Here is a 21441-nt window from a genome sequence, read left to right on the forward strand (position 1 = left end):
GTCGTGTCCGACTCTAGGGTTGTGCGCCCATCTCACTTAAGAGGCCGGGAGCCAGCGCTGTCCGGAGACACTTCCGGGTCACGTGGCCAGCGTGACGAAGCTGCTCTGGCGAGCCAGCACCAGCGCAGCACACGGAAACGCCATTTACCTTTCCGCTATAAAGCGGTACCTATCTATCTACTTGCACTTAGGGGTGCTTTCAAACCGCTAGGTGGGCAGGAGCTGGGACCGAAAGACGGGAGTTCACCTCGCCGGGGGATTCGAACTGCCGACCATATGATCGGCAAGTCCTAGGCACTGAGGTTTTACCCACAGCGCCACCTGCGTCCCTTAGTCCTGTCCTTATAACCAATCAAATGGTAAAAGAAAAACTTAAGGCATCGTTGGAACAAAAACTAAGAAAAATAATAGAAGGACTAAGTTCAGGATTGCTGTGGGAAACAATAAAGGCAGTGTTTAGAGGAGTATGTTTCAAGAAAAATCAGGACTGAATAAAATCTACAGGACACAAAAGATGCAATTAGAACAGGAAGTCTCTTCCCTAGAACAAAAGCATAGGACAAGAACTTCCAAACAAGTTTACTAACAATTACAAATTAAGCAAAAATAACTCGAAGCAATAGAAATAGATAAAACAATGGTACAATTATTGTATTTAAAACAAAAATATTATTACTATTTTTGCTGCCAAGTTGCAAAAAGAGAAACAAAGCAATAACTACAGGTATAAAAATAAAGGCAGGAGAAAGGGTTTATAGTACAAAATTAATATGTGCAGAGTTTTTTTCCTTTCTGTACACCTCCACCTCTCTCTAGAAGAAATTAAGAAATTTTTAGACACTACAGCAGGGGTAGGCAACCTAAGGCCCGTGGGCCAGATCCGGCCCAATCGCCTTCTCAATCCGGGCCGCAGACAGTCCAGGAATCAGCGTGTTTTTACATGAGTAGAATGTATCCTTTTATTTAAAATGCATCTCTGGGCTATTTGTGGGGCACAGGAATTCGTTCTTTTTTTATTTTTTAGAAAAAAATAGTCCGGCCCCCCACATGAGCTGAGGGACGGTGGACTGGCCAACGGCTGAAAAAGGTTGCTGAACCCTGCACTATAGCAATACCTATAACTAAAGGAGGAGGACAGTAAATGTATGGGAAAGGAGGAGATAAAGGAAGTAATTAACAATGATATTGTAATGATATTTTAGCTGATAACAGATTTCCTGCAACCTGGAGACATTCAAAAATAGTACGTTATTCCCAAGCCTCGCAGGGACCATCCAATTTTGAGTCAAACAGACCGATCTCTTTATTCAATGTTGACCAATCTCTGGCCAACAGATTAAAAACCTTTTCTTGACAATTATAAATACCTAGACTCTTAAGAAGAGGGGAGAGGAGAGGAGGCTGAGGGAACCCTCCACAAGGGAGGGTGTTTGAAAAAGGGGGGGGCTGCCAGCTCTGCGGGCAAGGGGTGCCATAACTGGGCTCCTGAGCCCCACAGGGGTGTTGCAGAAAGAATGTTTTTGGTCAAGGGAGCAATGGACTCAAAAAGGTTGAAAACCTGTGCTGTATGTAATTAAATGCATACATCTGAAGAGAAGGGTTCTCTTGTTCTAAATTTAGAATCGGCATCCAACTGTTGCAGAGGCAGAAGGACAGGGACTAGAGAATATCTGTATCATCAGATGGTGAAAAGGAAAGAGCACAGCTAGGCAGAAGATTTAACACATGACAAAAATGGCAACGATCTGGCCCATACCAGGGGCTGCCTATAGCTAACTTGGAAGTTCCAACTACAAGAGGGTGAGAGAAATCAATACAATGAAGTTTAAGCAGTGTTAGAAATTGGGATAGAAAAGCTAGGGCCAAATGGCTTCTGGAATCTGGGTTGTAGGCACAAAATCAGAATGGCTAGTTGCCATTTTCCCCCCAGTGCAGCAGTACATTCCATTTATTTTTGCGAAATAGGTCTATGAAATCAAAATTCTTGGAAGAACAGGTCCAACAGCATAATCCTAGCCATTTCTACACAGAAATAGATCCTACTGAATGAATTCAAAAGGGTTTACACCAAGGCAAATGGGAATGAGATTCTACATGTGAAGAATTCTTCTGAATTCCTGGCAAACTGAGATCAACATTTGCAATCACCTAGAAAACTTTCCTTATCCATCAATTTTCATTAGACAAATCTCTATTTCACAATATGGAATTCTGTACAGACCAATTCACCCCATGAGAAAAATGCATGCATTTAGAATGCATTTTACATTAAGTCTTTAAGAAAATGTTACATGGGGGGAAATATAATAATTATTTCTTTTTTAAAAAAACAGATATTCTACTAACACTATAGGTTTTCTGTTTTAAAAACCAAATTTCGGCAAAAAACTAATTCAGGCATGTTTAATAACATGAAATAAATGACAGTTTAGAAGAAATTTTTAATACAACTATGTGAACGTCATAGCTTTCTGGCAAGAACAACACAAGGGCGGGGGAATCCCATAATGAAGGCTCTGCTAATTCCAACTGCAAACAGTCTATCCACCAATTTCCCTATAGGAAATTGGTGGATAGACTGTTTGCAGTTCCCTATAGGAAATTGGTTCCTGAAACCAATTTCCAACCAACAAAGACAGCCTGCCAGGGGAAGTTCACCTGGAACCTTCACCTTTAGGTGCCAGGCAAAAAATGGTTCCTCTTTAACCAGGCCTTAGGCTGATTGACATCCAATGCCCTTTTAAAATGTGTTGGGTTGTTTCTATTTTTAATTTGTTTGAGTATTAGCATACTTGAGCATTGCTGTCTATGGCTTCTTTAAAGTGCTGAATACAGAAAACAAAAGTGTGGTTTTTAAAAAGGCGGGTGCATATGTAGCCCGGAGAAAACATGTTGGAGTTGTAGCTAGGGGTTGAAGTGAGGCCAATTAAGAAAGGGGATTGTTTTAAACTTTTATCTTTTTATTTAAAATAAACAAAAAATATCCAGTAGCAGCAAAAATGTAATGTGTTTTTTAAATCAACTGTGATGTCTTAGCATTCTAAGATCAGCAGTTAATAATGTTTTATATAAATTGGTATAAATTAGGGAGAAATGAACATGTGAAAAAGCCCTAACTTACAATGAACACAGGAATTCTGAAGCTCATCATCAGTAATAATATTTCCCCCATTGAAAACATAAGCTCTCTTTCTCATTACGTCATATATAATACACAGCTCTTAATACAAAAAGAAACATAAAAGGGAGCTTATGTAGTAACTTGGTTATATCTTGAAGTTCGAATTAAGTGCATTGTAAAAAATATTCTCCTTCTAATCATTTCAACAAAAAATATAGCACCCAAAGTAGAAAGCCACAGTTATACATCTCTGAATTATTTCAAAAGCAAATTACCAAGCCTATGGAAGTACACATATACTTTGGGCAGGAATTTTTTCAAAGGTGAACATACTGTGTGTGCTATTACTTAATCTAAAACAGAAGGACTCAATGTTCATACCAAATTATATAAAGAAACTAACGTGTAGTAATTTTGTCTCTTAATCACACTCCACATTTATCAACATGATTTGCCCTGAAAAGAAATAACTGACTACGTCTCCAGACATTCATTAGACCTCATACTGTTTTGAAGAGACTTCAAACATTAAACTCTAACCTGCCTGGCCGAGAGGGGACTCCTGCTACTATGTGGGAAGGGCAGGGAGCCATCTAAGTTATGTTTATCCTGGATGGCTCCCACATCCCTTTGCATTTGAAAAAAGCTTTATAACCAAGACTTTTGAGTACTCTGACTTGTTGCCACTGTCCTGTGTCCTCCACTGATAGCAGCACCAGCTTACCTGTGTGGGGAGAAGGTGACAGTCTCACCTTCCAGTCCCTCCCAGCAGCAACAAAGTCAGATCACTAATGTGTTGATTAGAATGCTCTTTTCAAATGCAAAGGGTTGTTGAGATCCCTAGTTGTGTTTCTGTTGTGCTATTAGCTGGGAGGCATTTTTCCTCCTGTGCTCTCAGTGGTCAGTTGCACCATTTGAATGGTTCAGCAGCCGAATACTAGAACTATGCATCAGGACGTGATCTCATTCAGGGAATTCTTAGTTGCAAAATGCACTCCGCACCCGCTTATTATGAACCCTGACTTTAAGGAACAGCTGTTCAATAAAGTCCAACCCTTATTCACAAAGTTATTATCATATTCCAAAAAAAAAGAACATTGGCCTTACCGGTAACTTTCTCCAACTGTTACAATCTCTACTTCACTGTCTGTTGAGGTAACATTGATTTCTTCATTGGCAGTGACTTGGGGAGTGGAGGATGCTTCGATCACCACCACATCTTCATCAATACTCCCTGAAAGGCAGAACGCAAAGGAAACAGAAGACTGAAATAAGTTGCATTAGATTTGAATTCCACAAGGTATTAACTACATATGGTGCAAAATGGAGGCAGTCAGTAAGTGTTGCAGAAGATGTACAGTGGTGCCTCGCAAGACGAAAAGAATCCGTTCCGCGAGTCTCTTCGTCTTGCGGTTTTTTCGTCTTGCGAAGCAACCCTATTAGTGGCTTAGCGGATTAGCGCTATTAGCGGCTTAGCGGCTATTAGCAGCAAAGCGGCTATTAGCGGCTTAGAAAAAGGGGGGGGGGAGCGAAAAAATCGCAAGATGCAAGCCCATAGAGAAATTCGTCTTGCGAAGCGCCTCAAAAAACGGAAAACCCTTTCGTCTAGCGGGCTTTTCGTCTTGCAAGGCATTCATCTTGCAGGGCACCACTGTAACTTACAAAAAGTAATAATACACCTCTTCTGCGCCAGTTACATTTAGTTTTAATAAGACTGCAGCCACTTTCAGTGGTGCCTGGAAGCAGCTTTGGCCCAAAATAGACCAGGAGCTATTTGATGGGTCAGGAGCAGATTAGAGCTACCAAATTGTTGTTCTCAGATCAGAGTAACTCAGCATTGTTTAATTTATTTCCCGCTTTTCTGTGAAGTTCAAAGAAAGACACATGTGAGATTGGAGCACAACCTCTCATCCAGGCACCAACTGACTCAGTGTCAGCAAAATGCTTGCCTCATGTGCCTTCACACACAGGGAATCTGCAGCCCTTCAGATGATGCTGGACTTTCTCACTGGATCCAGACATAAGAAGATAAGATGATGACTGCTTGACCAAGCCAAAGGCACATCTAGTACAGCTTCCTGTACTCACAGTAGCCAGCCAGATGAGCCAAATGAGCAAGAGCAGGAGCACAACAGCATCTTGTGACCTGCAATTTCCAGCAAGTGGTATTTAGAGGCATTATGCCTCTGACAGTGAAGGCAAAGCTGGTAGCATGGTCAGTGGTCATTAACATCATGGTCAATGGTCAGGAGTTGGAAGTCTAGAAATATCTGAATGGCTGCACATTCCCTGCCATACAGTTTCAATGAAAAGCAGATAATTGAGAATGAATTTGTAACCTCGGAAACTGTATTTTATTTTCAAAGCTGTGACTAAGCATGCCCTGAAAAACATTTCTAATTCCTAAGCATGCCCCAACACAGGAGGCTTTTACAGACTTTCCTGGATTGTGTCGTATTTCAGTTTAAACTCAAGAGTCACTGAACACGTAAAATAAAGCTTTGTCTTACAAGTGAAGTCAGGTCCTACGACTGTCTAATTTCTGCATGTACAAAGAGAGAAGCCATACAGTGCAAATGAATGGTCAGCAATACACACAACACATAGTTAAGCTATGGAATTTGCTATCTCAAGATGTAGCAACATAGATAGCTTTAAAGGGGATCAGACAATTTCAGTGGCTGCTAGTCATGAGAATTGTGTATTACCTCCAGGATCAGACACACCATACCAATATCTGTCACAAATAAGCATTGGGCTTCCCATTAGGCCATTTGGTTGGGTCCCAGAGGAAACAATATGCCAGCCTATGCCTCTGAACTGATCAAGCAGAGAACTCTTCTTATGCTGAGGCATCCAAAAGATGAAACGCTATAGTAAGGTGCCTTTTACTACCCTCACATAGACTGAGTGCAAGTGCGTTGCAGTCATGACAAAAAAGTACCATTTCTAAATGCCTGCCCTCTAGAACAACAATCATGGAACCAACCGGAGGGGCAGCAGGAACTCTGGATTTAATCTTAAGCAATGTAGAGGTGTTAGATACAAATGTTATTGAACTGACTGGAAACTGTGGCTATAGTGCTATCCAAGTCAATATATATGTAAATGGAACAATTTCCAAACAAAAACAAAACAATCACATTTGACTTCAAAAGAGGTAACTGCTTTTCAGCTTCCTTTTCAGCAAACTCAAGAGGATCAAACTCTCCAAAAAAGATTGGGAGTTGTTTAGAATCACAACATGAGAAGCTCAGCTGGAACATACACCAGATAAAGAAAGGTGTACACACACACACACACACACACACACACGTGTGTGTGTGTGTGTGTGTGTAAATATAAGATATAGAGGAAAAACAGAGGTGGAATTGAGAAAGAAACAGTTTATTAAGTATAGAAACGGACCTGCGTTGAGGGGGAAGAAAGTCAAATACAAATGAATAAGAACTGAAATAGGGATGTATGTGCATTATTTGTTGTGTGTGTGTAGTTATATCTTTTTGTAAGTTTGTCTTGTGAGTGACATCTGTGTTGGTGTTGGTATAATAACCTAAGAAAAGCATTTTAAAAATTAAAAAAGAAAAGAAAAGAAAAACAGATAAAGAAAGGCACCACCAAAACCTAGAGGATGCTAGTGTCCTTAACAAGCAAAGAAACTATTAGAGACATGAGGGCTTCCTTTAGAAAATGGAAGTCTTGTCCAAACGAGGCGAACAAAAAGGAACACAAACTTTGGAAAAATAAATGCAAGCAGACAATATAGGATGCTGAAAAAGAATTTGAGGATCACACTGCTAAAAACATTAAGACCAGCAACAACAAAAAATATTTAAATAGTTGCAGGGAACCGGGGAGGAAGGTGGACACTTTCAACGCCAATGGAGTCAAAAGTCTGATCTAGCAGTCTCTCTTTCTGCTCTTAAGCCAAGACTGGCTGAAAACCCTATACTGTACAGAAATTACTCCCATGAAAGAGTTTGGTCATTTGTGGTCCCTTGTGGATGGGTTACCAATGTGAGTTTTGAAAGAGGGAACACCAACCATGAGTGGGAGAGTTAATGTCTGCATCCCAATTGCTGATTCATACAGTTTTCATATCTATGTTTCATAGTAACAACTTCTTGCCTCTTAAAGACTAACAGATCTACTGTTAAAACGAAGTTTTAATGGACTAGAGTCCATTTCATCAGGTGCATCAAGAGTTATCTTCAGTGGACAGCTATATACAGGAGCAGAGATGTATATACACGTACCCAATGCTTTTTTAATTAGAAAAAAAATGTGCTGGTACTCACCATGAGTTGTTACAGTAAGTGCCACACTTTTAACCTTGGGGTGGGGAGGCACTGGTACTGTATACCCTTGGGTACCCCCAGGGAAAAAAGCACTGCATGTACCTGTCAAATGAAAGTAAACCTTTGTGCATCTGATGAAGTGGACTCTATTCCACAAAAATTTAGGTACAATACAAAGAGATCTAAGGTACTATGAATTCTTTGGTGTGTGCATTGAATTCATATCCTATTATTCAGATTTTACAGAAAACCTCTATGGGATCTTCCTGCTGATATGAAAAAGCATATTTACAATGACTGTCCACCCAAAGATGAGAAATATCAAAAACACATGGGCTCACTGGATACATGCATCAACTTTTGTTCTAGTCATGTGAGCCGTTTCATATCTTTGTAAGCAAGAGGCAAAGAGAGACACCTAAACAAAGGCAACAGGAGTGTGCAGGTAGAACACAACAACTCATGGAACAACTTGTTATGGAAGGGGCAGAACCTCCACCCCATCAACCCAGGAGTCTTTTGCAGGCAGTGTTCACACACTTTCAAAACCACAGGTGAACTGGTACTGTTACAGGTGCCACACAATATTTGTTCTGAACATGTAAGAATTTTACTTTTTCTTATAGACCACAGTGCCACATGCGTCCCTAAACAAAGTTAATGGAAAATTGGTGTATTACATCCATACATCATGGGCTCATTTTACGCTCATTCATGGAATGTTTCTACAGACTATAGTACAGCAAAGGCTAGTAGAAAGTGGGCAGTCACAAGAGTAACCTATGCTGAATTTTTAGAAACAATACTGCATAGGCTTGGCATGTTGTGTGAACCAGGCCATTGTGGTTCTGATTATACTGGAGATCAGGGATGGACACAGGAGATTATGTTCTTTTGGCTTCTTGCAACCCTGTGACATTCTGTCTATGCTGACTATGTGACACTTCTAGGGCTATCAGAAGTTTGAAACAAGACTGTTAAAAGTGTGTCTCTTTGCCTGTGCTTCTGCATGGCCAGATATAATCCAGGATCTCTCACACCTAATTCATGGTACATGCAAGAGATGTTCTGCAAGAGGTACATAACTGTTTGAAGACCCTATAGATTAAGGGAAATGAACTGGACCCAGGCCAATGCTCACCCTTCTGAGATGGGTGTGTGTAGTGGGAGGTTGACTGCTGTAGTAATGGGACTTGTTGGCAGGCCACTTTGGGCAACTAAAAATTTGGCACACCAACTCACACTCCCTTTTCATAGAAGCCTTTTGCTGAAATCAGGCAAAGTCTCTTCCCTCCCAAGACTGAGTCACTTTGCCCAGCCATGAAAAAAGAACTCAAGAATCTGGGCTGCAGCCTCCTCTTCAATCATCTCCAAAATCCCAGCACCACAATAAATGGATGGTTGGATCCCACATAGAAACATATGAACCATCTTCTACTGAATCAGAGTTCTGGTCCATCTGGCCAACATTGCCTCCCTGACCAGCAGTGGCTCTCCGAAGCCTCTTGCCCCGCAGCCCTGAGAGCCTTTAGCTGAAATCCCTGCAGCCTGAACTGAGAATCCTCCACTCACAAAGTGCATGTGCACTATGTCTTAGCTATGGGCCCTCCAGCTAAGCAACCAGAGCTGCAGATAAACTATTTGAAAAACTCTATGAAGAGGAGCAGTATAACACAGTTATTTGACAGCAAGGTGGTTTTACCTGAAGGAACAGCAGTACTGTTTGGGTGGTTATCGCCAGTCGACACAAAGATGTCTTCCTCTCCTTCAGTGGATGAGCTGGAAGAGGAATCACTACTGATGTCATTCTCACTAGAACTGCTGGAGCTGGGCAGCAGAGCATACTTCCGCCGAGCCAATACCTCCCTTTTCTTCCGCTGCATTAAAATCCGCTCTTTTTGGTTTTGTGTCCGCTGGGAGGAGCTGGTTTTCACAAACCGCTTCCTATAAGGGAGCCTCCTCAGAGTACTGCTGCTATGGAAACAGGGCCTTTTCATCAAGAGCCCTGGAACAGACTCTGTCTCTGTCCGGGGCCACTTTTGGGGCCGAGTACCATGAGTTCTGCTTGAAGCATTCAACACCGGCCGAGCATGCCTCACGGGGGCCGCCTCCTTGTCCTCCTCCTCAGACGTTACCGTGTCAGAGTCTCCAAAATGCAAACTAGATGAAGGTGAAGAGACACAGTCACTAAAAGATGAGTCATTGTCTTCGCTTTGCGGATCGAGGCGCTGCCTTAACCCTAAAATCCGGGGGTTCTCTTTTCCGCCACAGTTCTGAGCATAGGAAGGACCAGCCTGCTGGTTTTTACGTTTCTTGCGCATGACTATGGTTTCTTGCTCTGGGCGATTTCCGTTGAGGTCCTTCTGCTTCTGAGAGTCACCACAAAGGTGAGAGAATTCATCCCCGACTTTGTTGGCAATCATCTCAACTTCTTCAGGGAAACTTTTGGCTGCCTCAATGGACTGAGGAGGGTTCAAAAGGATCCCTTTCAGGCTCTCCTGGCTCTTTGGTGCACCAGAAGAAACGTCACTCTTCATATCCGCTTCGAGGGTATAGACTGTATTACATTTAGGAGTCCATTGAGACATGGGAAAACGGCAGGGAGGGCCTGACAGAAATAAAAACAGAAATATTAGAATAATGAACAATGCAAACACCAGCTGTCAGAAGAACTTCCCAATAACTAAATAATTCATTTCTTCCCCCTTCGTAAGTTGCAGGAAAGTCTGTGGAAATCCAGTGTTTGGCATCTGCCATCACAGGAAGTCATGCTGTGTTTTAAAACTCTATACTTCACAAGCTTTTGAAACTAACCGGGAGCCAGCAGCGCCCCCTAGCAACCAAGTGGAGATTTCTGGTCGCAGGAAATGCAACTTGAAATCTCCACCACTCAAAAAAGCTGAAAAGCTGTTAGCAGTTATTGAGCTTCTGGCATTCCCTTGTTACTCCTCAGCAGGCCTTTTGCATAAGTAAACAAGTAAGCTCCCCTTTCACCATCCCAGAAACAATGCCATTTGGAAGGCTGTAGCAGCTACTTTTTCAGCCCCACCTCCCCTCCAGAGCAGCCTGTTTTTAAGCCTTTGCCTGTTTTTAATACAGGTTTCAGCTTTGCTTTAGGTTTCTGATGAATAGGAGAGGGATGGATTGGTACTACTGGAGAGATACTGCTCAAAAGTAACAAATTAGGTTGCAATCACATTTGCCTGTGTGGGTTAAACCACAGAGCCTAGAACTTGCCAATCAGAAGGTCGGCGGTTCGAATTCCCGCGATGGGGTGAGCTCCCATTTCTCAGTCCCTGCTCCTGCCAACCTAGCAGTTTGAAAGCATGTCAAAGTGCAAGTAGATAAATAGGTACCACTCCAGCGGGTAGGTAAATGGCATTTTTGTGCACTGCTCTGGTTTGCCAGAAGCGGCTTAGTCATGCTGGCCACATGACCCAGAAGCTGTACGCCGGCTCCCTCGGCCAATAAAATGAGATGAGCACCGCAACCCCAGAGTCGGCCATGACTGGACCTAATGGTCAGGGGTCCCTTTACCTTTACGCCCTTTTGAATTCAGTAGGAACTATTTATGTGTAGAAATGGTTAGGATTGTGTCTCTCTTTCAAGAATTTTGATATAATTATTCAGTTTGTTAGTGGCTTGGCAAAGGGGGCTTTATGGTGGGGAATAGATACGTAAATCTCATTGATTTCAATGGGAGCATTTCAGCCTGATTCAGTACATGTTTTCAGTACATATTTTCTCTGAAGTAATTTCCAGTTTATTAAATAGAATTTACTCTCAAGAAATCCTGTGATAAGGATTAAAGCCCTAAGCATGTCCTTGACTCTTGCCCACTGAAAACAGCACAACCAAAAAGTACTTTACTTTAGCTGGATGGTGCCCAGGAACTAGAATGTTCTCTTATCCTATATAGTATCATAGTTCATTTAGCATTTATCGGTAATTGCTGTGTTATTGTAAATGAGATCACCACATTCTGTGAGAATGAGCGTTAGTACACCTGTTCTGTTGGAAAAACTGAAATATCTTGCAGCTAGTTGTTTTCTTTCTCAAGAAAATGGTGTGGAAGACGTAGTTTTGGTTTTTAAATACTGTAATTAATTTCCAGGTCCGTAATTTTCTATGCCATTGTAATCTTTGGTTTCTCGATGCATAATTCTGGGCATGAACGAAGCCCAAAAAAGATGCTTGCATTTCTCTTTATTTTAAAATAATTTTTTTAAAGTACATAAAAAGAATTATCTGTAAAAAAAAAATATACCAACATTCTACACAATGCGTCTCAATAGATATATCATTGGTTTACCTACACAGTTTCATTTTGTGACATTTCCTGAAGGCTCCAAGATGTAATAATTATAAGAGGACAATTGGGTGTGGTGGCTTTTTTAAAATCCCATGTCATTTTCCAAACAAGGAGCTTCTGAATGAAGCACTGGAAATCACTATTTCATTGTGAAATTTCTCACAGAATATGAAATGACGACAGCTGATCCTGAGCACCCTAAGATGTAGTGTGAAGCTCTTTAGTAATAAATAGTTCTAATTTTAAGATGCATTGTTTATACTGGGATTGCCTTAGACGATACTTATCATCTTCCTACCTGTTTGCCTTCCCAGTGTAAAAATAACAAAATAAACATATGAATGTGGGTTGCAGGAAAGGCTTTCATGTATTCGATATAATACCAGTTTTCATATTTATTTTATAAAATCTCAAGTATAAAACTGGACTTCTCTAATCCTAGCTTTCATTGCAGTTTGAAGAAATCTAGCTAGTGATAGAATCATAGTTGGAAGGGACACAAAAGGTCATGTAGTCCAAATCCCTTGCAATGTCAGACGTGTGTGTGTGTGTGTGTGTGTGTGTGTGTGAAGCTGGTACAACTGAATGACTGCAATTTATGAAGAACTACAATGTGGTGGGGGTTATTTCTTTAACCCAGTAGTGTAGCTCCAGTGGTTGAAGCAAGAGGTGTGGGTGTAACTTAACAGCCTTTGAGTGTGTTCAGAAAGCAGTACAAAAATCAAACTGAACAAAAAATGGCAACTAGCCATTGTGTTTTTGTGCCTGCAACCTAGGTTCCAGGAGCCATGTGGCGAATAGCTTTTCTAACCCAGTTTCTAATACTGCTTGCAACAACCCACAAATTGCCGTGTCTCAAATAAAATGAAGCAGAAGTAGAAGACATACCCAGGGAGATGACTGGACCAGAAAAAGTTTAACAAGAATTTAAGTTAATTCAAGTTGGAAGATATTAATGATTAGAAAGGCAAAATAAAATCCAAGCTATATTAAAATGTTATTTGTTAGGAAAGCAGCAGTATTCCCTTTCACATAGTTCTAAACTCTTGCAGACAAGGACTAGCGTCTGATGAGCTTTAAAGGATACCAGGACTACAGTGGTGCCTCGCAAGACGAAAAGAATCCATTCCGCGATTCTCTTCGTCTAGCGTTTTTTTCGTCTTGCGAAGCAAGCCCATTGACGGCTTAGCGGATTAGTGCTATTAGCGGCTTTTAGCGGCTTAGCGGATAAACAGATAAGCGGCTTAGCGGCTTAGAAAAAGGGGGGAAAGGGAAAAAAAGTCGGAAAAACTCACAAGACATTTTCGTCTTGCGAAGCAAGCCCATAGGAAATTTGTTTTGCGAAGCACCTCCAAAACGGAAAACTCTTTCGTCTAGCGGGTTTTTCGTCCTGCGAGGCATTCGTCTTGCGGGGCACCACTGTACTTTCACAACCGAGTGCAGATAATCTGTGGAACTTCCTGCAATCACAGGAAACAATGACCCACAGAGCACAACTAAGTTGTGCAATTTTTTGGAGAGAATTTGGACTTGCTTGTTTGAAAACAAAATATATGTAGGGAGAGGGATGAAGATTTAAGAGAGCTGCGGTTTGCTATCAAGTGCTCACCTCCCTCTCACCCTCAGTTATGAAAAACACAGGTGCACACTTCACTGCTTTGCCATTTAATAGTATTTGTACACACATTTGCAAGTTTTAGCAATAATCATGTGGCCTGGAAGCTTGCTATTTATTTTTATCTATTTTGAATGCTCAGAATCTGAGAATTCTGACTTAACCATTCTGTACTGTCATCAAGAGGGGAACCAGCTGAGGTCAAGAAGCTATGCAGGGTCTGTCTAGGATGCTGTGCTTTAAACACCCTTGCTCTCAAGATAACGAATGCTTCTGCTGTTGCTCATCACTTTTCCAGTTAGTAGCTGATAGTTTAATAGCCTCTCAGAACCTGGGCAACAGCAGAGAGAACTGGAGAGCAAGAAGTAGCAAATTTGCACGTTGCAACTGCTGTGAAAACTGGGAGGGCTAGCAAACTCTAATTCACTAAGCAATTAGGTTCTGAATATGTTAACAAGTTACCTTCATTTCTTATGCCCTTGTTGGGATTTTGTCAGCTTGAACAAAAGTTTCCCTGCAACCAAAAACACCCCACTCCTGTGATACATATTCTCTTCTTGCAGCTATAGGACAAGGAAGCCTTTTGCTGCCGCTCTACCCCACCAAACACCTGATTCACCCGGCAGCGCAGCAGCAGCAGCAAAAAAAAGGACACATCTTTTGCTGCTGGGCAAATCAAGTGCTGGACAGGGTAGTAAAAGACGCAGCCAAGCAGGTGGAGATGCTATGCACCAAGGGTATCTCCTGGACATCTCCATCCAGTTGAAAAGGCTGATTGCCAGTCGCAAAATGTGCCTGGCGCCTGACTAATTTCGGACCCTGCCTGATAAGGAGTTGCAGTTCAAATATCAGATGGGCACCAGGTTGCAGAAGGCTGTCATGAGGGATCTGGTGTATTTGTCTTGGCTGTAAAAAAAAAAAGAGGGGGTGAAAGTACATATGTAGCTCCATGTACATTTCCTTTCACATAAATGGCTCAATAAAGCTATGTGAACAGCTTCTTTATGGCCAAGCATTTTCACATTCGAAAACTAAAGAGGGAGTACAGAAAACTGTGTATTAACTAACAACACAATTGAAACTGGCCTCCAAGCAAACACAGTTCTAGGAGGCCCGTGTTTAGAAGCATGCTTATCAACAAGACAATGCTCCACGTTCCCCTAACATGCAGAAAACTGGCAGGGATGGCTGTGGTTATTGCACTGCTTGACACAACCAGGAAAACTGTATGATCCTGGCTGTTTACAGACAAGCAAGGAAGGAGAAGCATTTTGAGAAAGAGCAGCACTAAAGGAACTACGGAAAGGCTTAGGCAGAGGCATAGCTGGGGGGTCAGTGGGGGGCACCGGGCGGCACTTACCACACCCGAGCCACGAGTCTCTCCTGGGAGTGACATGGTGGCTTGGGCGCCTGTAGGCTCTGCATGCGGCACCGCTGTGCTGAGGGACAAACTCCTACATAGGGTGACTTCTTACTTTCTTTGTCAACAAACAGTGGGAGAATCACAATCAACCTTGGTGTTGCTATGTTTTATTTTGTACATTTCTACCTTGTCAACAGATTATTTCTAAGGTGGCTCACAAAATTGCAATACTTAAAAAAATACAAATATTAAATACATCATCACCATAAATGTTTAAGCAGCAGGGATGTAAAAATTACTTATTATTGCATCATTTATAATTTATTATCCATCTTTCCACAAAGGAGGTAAAGGCATCATTGTATATGGCTCTCCCACTCCACATTTTGCCCTCACAACAACCCTGTGAGGTAGCCTTGAGATGAAAGACGGTGATTGGCCAGGTCAAAATCACCCAGTAAGCATCATGACTGAATGGGGATTCAAACACTGATATTTCAAGTCCTAGTCTACCACCCTTACCACTGTAAAAAGGTAAAGGGACTCCTGACCATTAGGTCCAGTCGCGGATGACTCTGGGGTTGCAACGCTCATCTCGCTTTATTGGCCGAGGGAGCCGGTGTACAGCTTCCGGGTCATGTGGCCAGCATGACTAAGCTGCTTCTGGCGAGGCAGAGCAGCCCCATTTACCTTCCTGCTGGAGCGGTACCTATCTATCTACTTGCACTTTGACGTGCTTTTGAACTGCTAGGTTTGCAGGAGACCACTGTACTAGACATCAAAGCAACACAACGAGTAGGCAGAACTAAGAACACCACAATCATGGGCAGATGTGCAAGTAGCACTATTATGACCTGGCCCTAGCGAATTCTGAGGACCTAAACCTCAGAAGCACTGAAAAACAGAGTCACCACACCCTTGACCACAGTAGGTAGGGATTTCCAAAGGGTCACCCCTGACCAAAGGGTGGAAGGTTCATGCAGGACTAGGTGGCCCTCAAGACATTCTGGTCCTGAGCTGTGGGGCTTTTGTAAGCTAATGCCAACAGTCTTGACTTGAGCCCAAAACCATTGAAGGAGCCAGTGAACCTTTTCCAATACCTCCACCCCAATCTTCTAAACATCAGGAGCTGACTGAGCTTGACACTCCAGAGAACATCCTACATGATGTATGACAACTCTCCTAAGCATATATAGAAACATACTCCACTCTGCAGCCAAGGCTCAGATTCTCTTCTCTCTATCATGCCCCCTCCTATCAGCAGGGGTGGGAGACCTATTTCAGCCCCAAGGCCACATTCTCTCATGCGTAACCTTCTGGAAGGCTGCTGCTGCATATGAATGGTGGGCAGGGCACAAAAGCGGGTGTGGGCAGAACAATGGACATGGCTCTTCCCTTTATACCAGGGATGGGCAGCTGATGCTTGCTGACCTACAACTCCCATTATCCCTGGCTGGGCTGATGGGAGTTGGGAGTCCAACCAAATATGGCTCCCAATCTTCCCTACTTTATTCATTATGCTATATTCCAGGCAAGCAAAAGTCAGAGGTTTCTACACCTACCCTCATTTCTCCATCCAGATAAGCAAGAGGCGTCATTACAGTTCAAAGACACATTTCAGCCAGGCAAAGGCACTCAAAGAGGACACAGAGCAGGGCCGGTGAGAGGTATGGTCTGGGTAGGCCACTCAATTTAAAGTGCTGGTATGAAAATTTTAGAGGACCAAATTGTATGAGGAAACCTACCTGAGCCCCAATATCAGCTTTGGAGTTTAAGATGTGACTGGCAGATAATAAGGAAAGGGCCTTTACTGGGGGCAGTACAGATGCATAACTCCCTCCCTAGTGATATCTGTCAAACCCCTTTCTTGCCCACTTATTGCAAAGACCTTTCTGTTCAACAATGTATGACCCACTCCTTCCCAAACTGGGCAGCAGAGGTCCGGAGACTCATTCAATGATGTGAGGTGGCAGAGGCCCAGGAAAGTCATGCACATTGGCAGTGATACTGGGTGGTATCTGAGCTTTACTCAGAATAGACCCAATGAAATTAATGAACATGAAGTCAGTGCCATTAATTTCAGGTCTACTTTGAGTAAAATGCTTTGGATGCCAAAGCAGAGAGTAAAAACACTGCGAAGTTAAATAACTAACACTGGAGACTACAAGAGGTATTGCATAAGCCATACTTGTAAGCCAGTTGTTAGCAAGAGTTCTTTATAGGCCTTTCCATGGGCAATGCCTTCGTAGAGATTTATTCCACAGAACAGCTGCAACCTCTAGAACAGTACCATCCCCTAGTAGGACATGGGATTACCTGGGGGGCAGTAAGAGGCAAGGGGGTGTCAGGGGGTGCTGGAGGTAACTGAGGCCAAATCTATCATCTCTTTATTTACTTCAGAGTTAACTCTATTCAAGTGCAATGTAAGGTGTTGCACACTGTACCAACCTGTCTGAGCTAGAAGAGAAAAGTGGGATGTTGTTGACAGACAATGGAGTGCGCCTCTGGGGGTGAAGTCAAACCGCTGTAAGCACTGAAGTGACCTCTCTGGGATGCAAGCCTGGGCAGTATGTATGCAGGTCCTGGGCTGCCCAAACGACAAGACCCCCCTCTTGGCCTCACTGATGCGGTTCAAAGGAAAGCAGAGCAATATGTTTACAAGCTTTTTGTCACCATTTGGATATGCTGTTTAAGATATGTCTAAGTGATTTGGGGGATCTTCTTTTGATAGAAATTCCATATTAGAAATCCATTTTCAGATATATTGAGGAAGTTGCGGTAGTGAAGAAAGAACTACCTGAGCTACAAAATGACTGAGCTGAAGCCAAAGTTTAAGAAATCATACAAGTTTTGGTTACAAAAGGAAATTTCTGATTGCTCTCTGTGCTATAGACAGAGGTTAAACTCCTTGCTGCATTTCCAACATGAACCTTGATGGAACACAGTTTAGTGCTGTTGTCCACCTTCTCCCCAAGCAAAGAAATGGACTTCCAGATTACTAAATGTAGTGATTTAAGAAGACTCCTGCTATGTGACTTTAGACCAGAGAGTGGCAAACTGGTATAACTTCATCAAGCCCATCCACTGCATTCAGAATTTATGGAACAGTGAAGGAGTTACTAAATGTGATATCTAAGAAATGACTCTCAGACTTTGAAAAGCTGGTAGCACTGGATCAAGATAATCAATTTTGTTGAATTAATTAAACTAGTTCTAACTGGATTTTGAATAAATGTGCAATTAATTGTTACTGCATTGAATTTTATTGTGTTTTCATCTTCCTTAGTGGGTCATGCACACTGCTATTCTGAATAATGCTGTTTATATGGTAGGGAACACCGAATTTATTTTATTTTTTTAAAATAATATTTATTACTTTTAAAACTTACAAAAAAGATAGAAAAGAAAAAAGAAAAAAAGAAAAAAAACAGGAAAGGGAAAAAACAATACAATACAATATATAAACAATACAAAACACAACATTGACACATTGACCTAAACAAAACAAAACAAAAACAATTTAAAAACATACATCATACCATTTCAGTACTCTATCTTTCATACCCTTGTTTCATCGACCTCCTCTCACCTCCCTTTTTGTATTCCACTTCTATTAATTGTTTCAGCAATTCCTTTCCATCTTTCTCTATTTTCTGTCATATAAATATCTTAACTTATTTTTACCCTTATTTTCCATTAATACTATGATGCTTATTTATGCTTAACTCCTTATAACATTTCTACTAAAGCCATAAGATTTCATTCCAACATTTTTCTAACACTCTAATTTTACAGTATTTCTATTTCTGAAAATAAACTTTAAACTTTTTCCAATCTTCTTCCACCATCTCTTCTCCCTGGTCTCGGATACTGCCAGTCATTTGTCAATTCCATATAGTCCATCAACCTGGTGATCTTCTGTCCGAGGCTCTTAACTCTTTTCCAAGTCCCTTCTGCAGGTCTTCTTCATATTTATACATGCACTTTACTTTGTCTTCTACTGATCTTGTTCTTATTTTCCTTCCTTTGATACTGAAGAGCAGATCTCGGGGAAGCTCCACCCCAGCAATGCTTTTATTCCTTCTCAACAGGTCAACCAAATCTCCATGGTTAAATCTAAAATCCATAAGGTATTTCAAGACATGTTTCAAAATTCCTCCAAATCCAAAGGCCCCCACAGCTCCAATCTCCTCACGACCCAAGTCCAAATCCCAAAAGTCAGTAAATCCCTGCATGAAGGGATCTATCCAACTTTCCTTCTCCAGTCCAGGCAGGGCTCCGATCCTCAAAATCTGACTTTTTCTAAATTCAATCATAAAAGGCCTCAACTTATAGTCCTCAATTTGCCTCTGTAAGGCTGGGGCTCCCACTTGTATTACTTTAGGTTCAACAACAGCAACTTTCTCCTTCGCCTTCTCGACAATTTGCCCTGTCAAAGTAGATTCCTGTATCAGATCCTGAATAATTGCTGTATTGATGTTCACTTTTTGTCCCAAATTAGTCACTTTTTGTCCCAAGTTAGTCACTTTTTGTCCCAAGTTATCAATTTTAGTAGTCATAACATCTGTCTTCTTGTGGAGTTGTTCCAACGAGTGACTTATCTTACATAATGCAATCACTAAAGCTTCTTCTGTCGACATTCTCAAATAGTCCAAGGTCAATCCCTGATTCTCACAGTCTCTTATCTTGCAGCTGGTTCCCCCAGCTCAGCTCTTATAACAGTTTCAAAGGCTCCCTCTAGAGGGAAACAGTTTCTATTTGTGTCAATCCTTTTAAGCACAGTTCAAACAGTAAATATAGTTCCAATTTTCAGTTACTTTTCCTCCTTTTTAAACGCAGAAGAGGACAATGGAAACAATATATTACTCTTATTTAGCTAACTGTCAAGATATGTTCTATTCACAGCCAATGAACTTCAAAACGTCAATCTTACTGGCAGCCCCTTTCCAGGTTCAAAGCGGTGGTGATTTAATTTTCATTACTCTCTCCTGAAGGCTTGTGCGATCCAAAATTTCCCCCCTCTTCTCCTGCTTCCAAGGGGGGTTTAATAGTTTTAAGCGATGGAAGTTTAATCCTTTGCGGAAGACTTTCTAAGACCTTAGCTTGCAGCGTCTTTGCTTCAATCTATTTACAAAAGGGGAAGGCGGACTTCCTGTTTGTAACCTTCCCGTTTCGGTGCCAAATTAATACATTTATAGATCCAATTTTCCGTTCTACTCACGGGTAGTTGTTTAAAATCGAATTGTCCACAGGAAAAAGTCAGCGCTCTCCGGCAACAGCAATGCGGCTTCACTTCGTGAAAGAAGCAATCAATTCGAAGCACCACGCCGCTCACCCCACGTTGCTCCGGATCCCCGAAACCGGGTCTCCCCGCGAATAGGGGAGGCGCAAAAGGTGCCAGCCGAATCCCAGGTTCACAGGCTTCTCCCACCTGTGATTTTTAGTGGGTCTCTGTCTTCGCCGTGGCGGCCAGACCCTGTTTCCACGGAGTAAATTCCTCCCGATGAGAGGAATTCCGCCATTGCCAGAGGCGGAAGTCGGGAACACCAAGTTTATAGAACCAAGGGGGTGGTGGCCCCCAAACCACTGATCTATAAAGCTGCAAGGACATGTGTGGGAAAGACTCCTGCAATCAGCCCTGGCCAATGGCCATGCAATTCCAAGCCTTCAAGTATTACAGCTGTGCTGTGGAATGAACCCACAGAAAAGCAGTTTCTACAGCAGTGTAAAATACGTTAGGAAGGCACCGCATATTCATGTCACTGTGTGACGGGACTACCTCTGAAAATTGATTCTGGACACGGATTTTTCATTTTTAAAAAAGCTTATTTTAAAGAGCACCAATAACCAGAAATGAAAGGAAAATCTTACCGTGAATTTCTATTCCCAGAGGCACCTGAAGGACACTCCTTCCATCTGGGATAACTCTTCTCTCAATGGTTAGGCCAGTGAGGGGGAACAGCCATCCCAGATGGAAGGGCTGTCCTTCAGGAGCCTCCGGGGAACATAGCTTTCTACTGGTATGGAAGAAATCAGGATACAACAAGAGTTAAAGATAAGGAAGAAGTGGCAGCATCTACCAGGGTTTCCATTTGAACCCAGACTTTTATAGTTTGTATTGCAGCAATTCAGAGTATTGGACTAGTGCAGGAATGGGGAATACGTGGTCCTCCATATGGTGCTGGATTATAACTCACATTATCCCTGACCAATGGTCACATACTGGTTGGGACTGATGGGAGTTTGGAGTCAAGCATGTGGATTGGCACAGGTTGCTCACATTACTGGTGCTAAGTCACAGATGAGGTTGATGCTCCAGCTTTCTACACCCTCAGTGGGCATATTGAAGAGGAAGGGAAGTGGGCTAATTGTTACTGACTAGCACCACAGTAATTGGTGCTTCTATTGTGCTGTACAGTAGCTTGTTGCTGGGTAAGAGACATTATGATCAGGGTGGTGGAGTTGCACAATTGCTGCAAACTCTGTAGTGGGCAAGTCACAATCCCTGTGCTTGGGACTTCTGGCAGCATTCCTATGACTGCATGGCTGGCTAAGTTCAGGATATTGAATGCAGATCACAGCAATATCAGAGGCTCCATGTTAGCCATCTTGGCTGCTCATTCAGACATAAAAACCGTTTTAATGGTTTGCCATCCCCCTACCCTTCCTATTGCCTTTCTTTCTGTTTCAGGTTGGTGTGTTGGCTGCTATCCAACTGATGCTTTTATTAGT

General features: G+C 42.2%; 1 protein-coding gene across 5 annotated transcripts in view; it reads right to left on the reverse strand.

Moving 5' to 3' along the window:
• Positions 1 to 21441, reverse strand: part of RNF111 (ring finger protein 111) — a 52757-nt gene that overhangs the window by 25256 nt on the left and 6060 nt on the right. For 4 of the 5 annotated variants that reach the window (XM_081838824.1, XM_081838823.1, XM_081838822.1 and 1 more), the window contains exons 2-3: positions 9122 to 10027; positions 4229 to 4355 (exon numbers count right to left, since the gene is read on the reverse strand). In XM_081838824.1, the coding sequence (XP_081694950.1) occupies positions 4229 to 4355; positions 9122 to 10027 (1033 nt within the window). Of the gene's footprint in view, positions 1 to 4228; positions 4356 to 9121; positions 10028 to 21441 lie in introns of those variants that run through there. The other variant, XM_081838825.1, reaches the window with a different exon arrangement.

This window comes from Podarcis erhardii (genome assembly GCF_964252035.2).
Source record: "Podarcis erhardii genome assembly, chromosome: 14".
Taxonomy (NCBI): domain Eukaryota; kingdom Metazoa; phylum Chordata; class Lepidosauria; order Squamata; family Lacertidae; genus Podarcis; species Podarcis erhardii.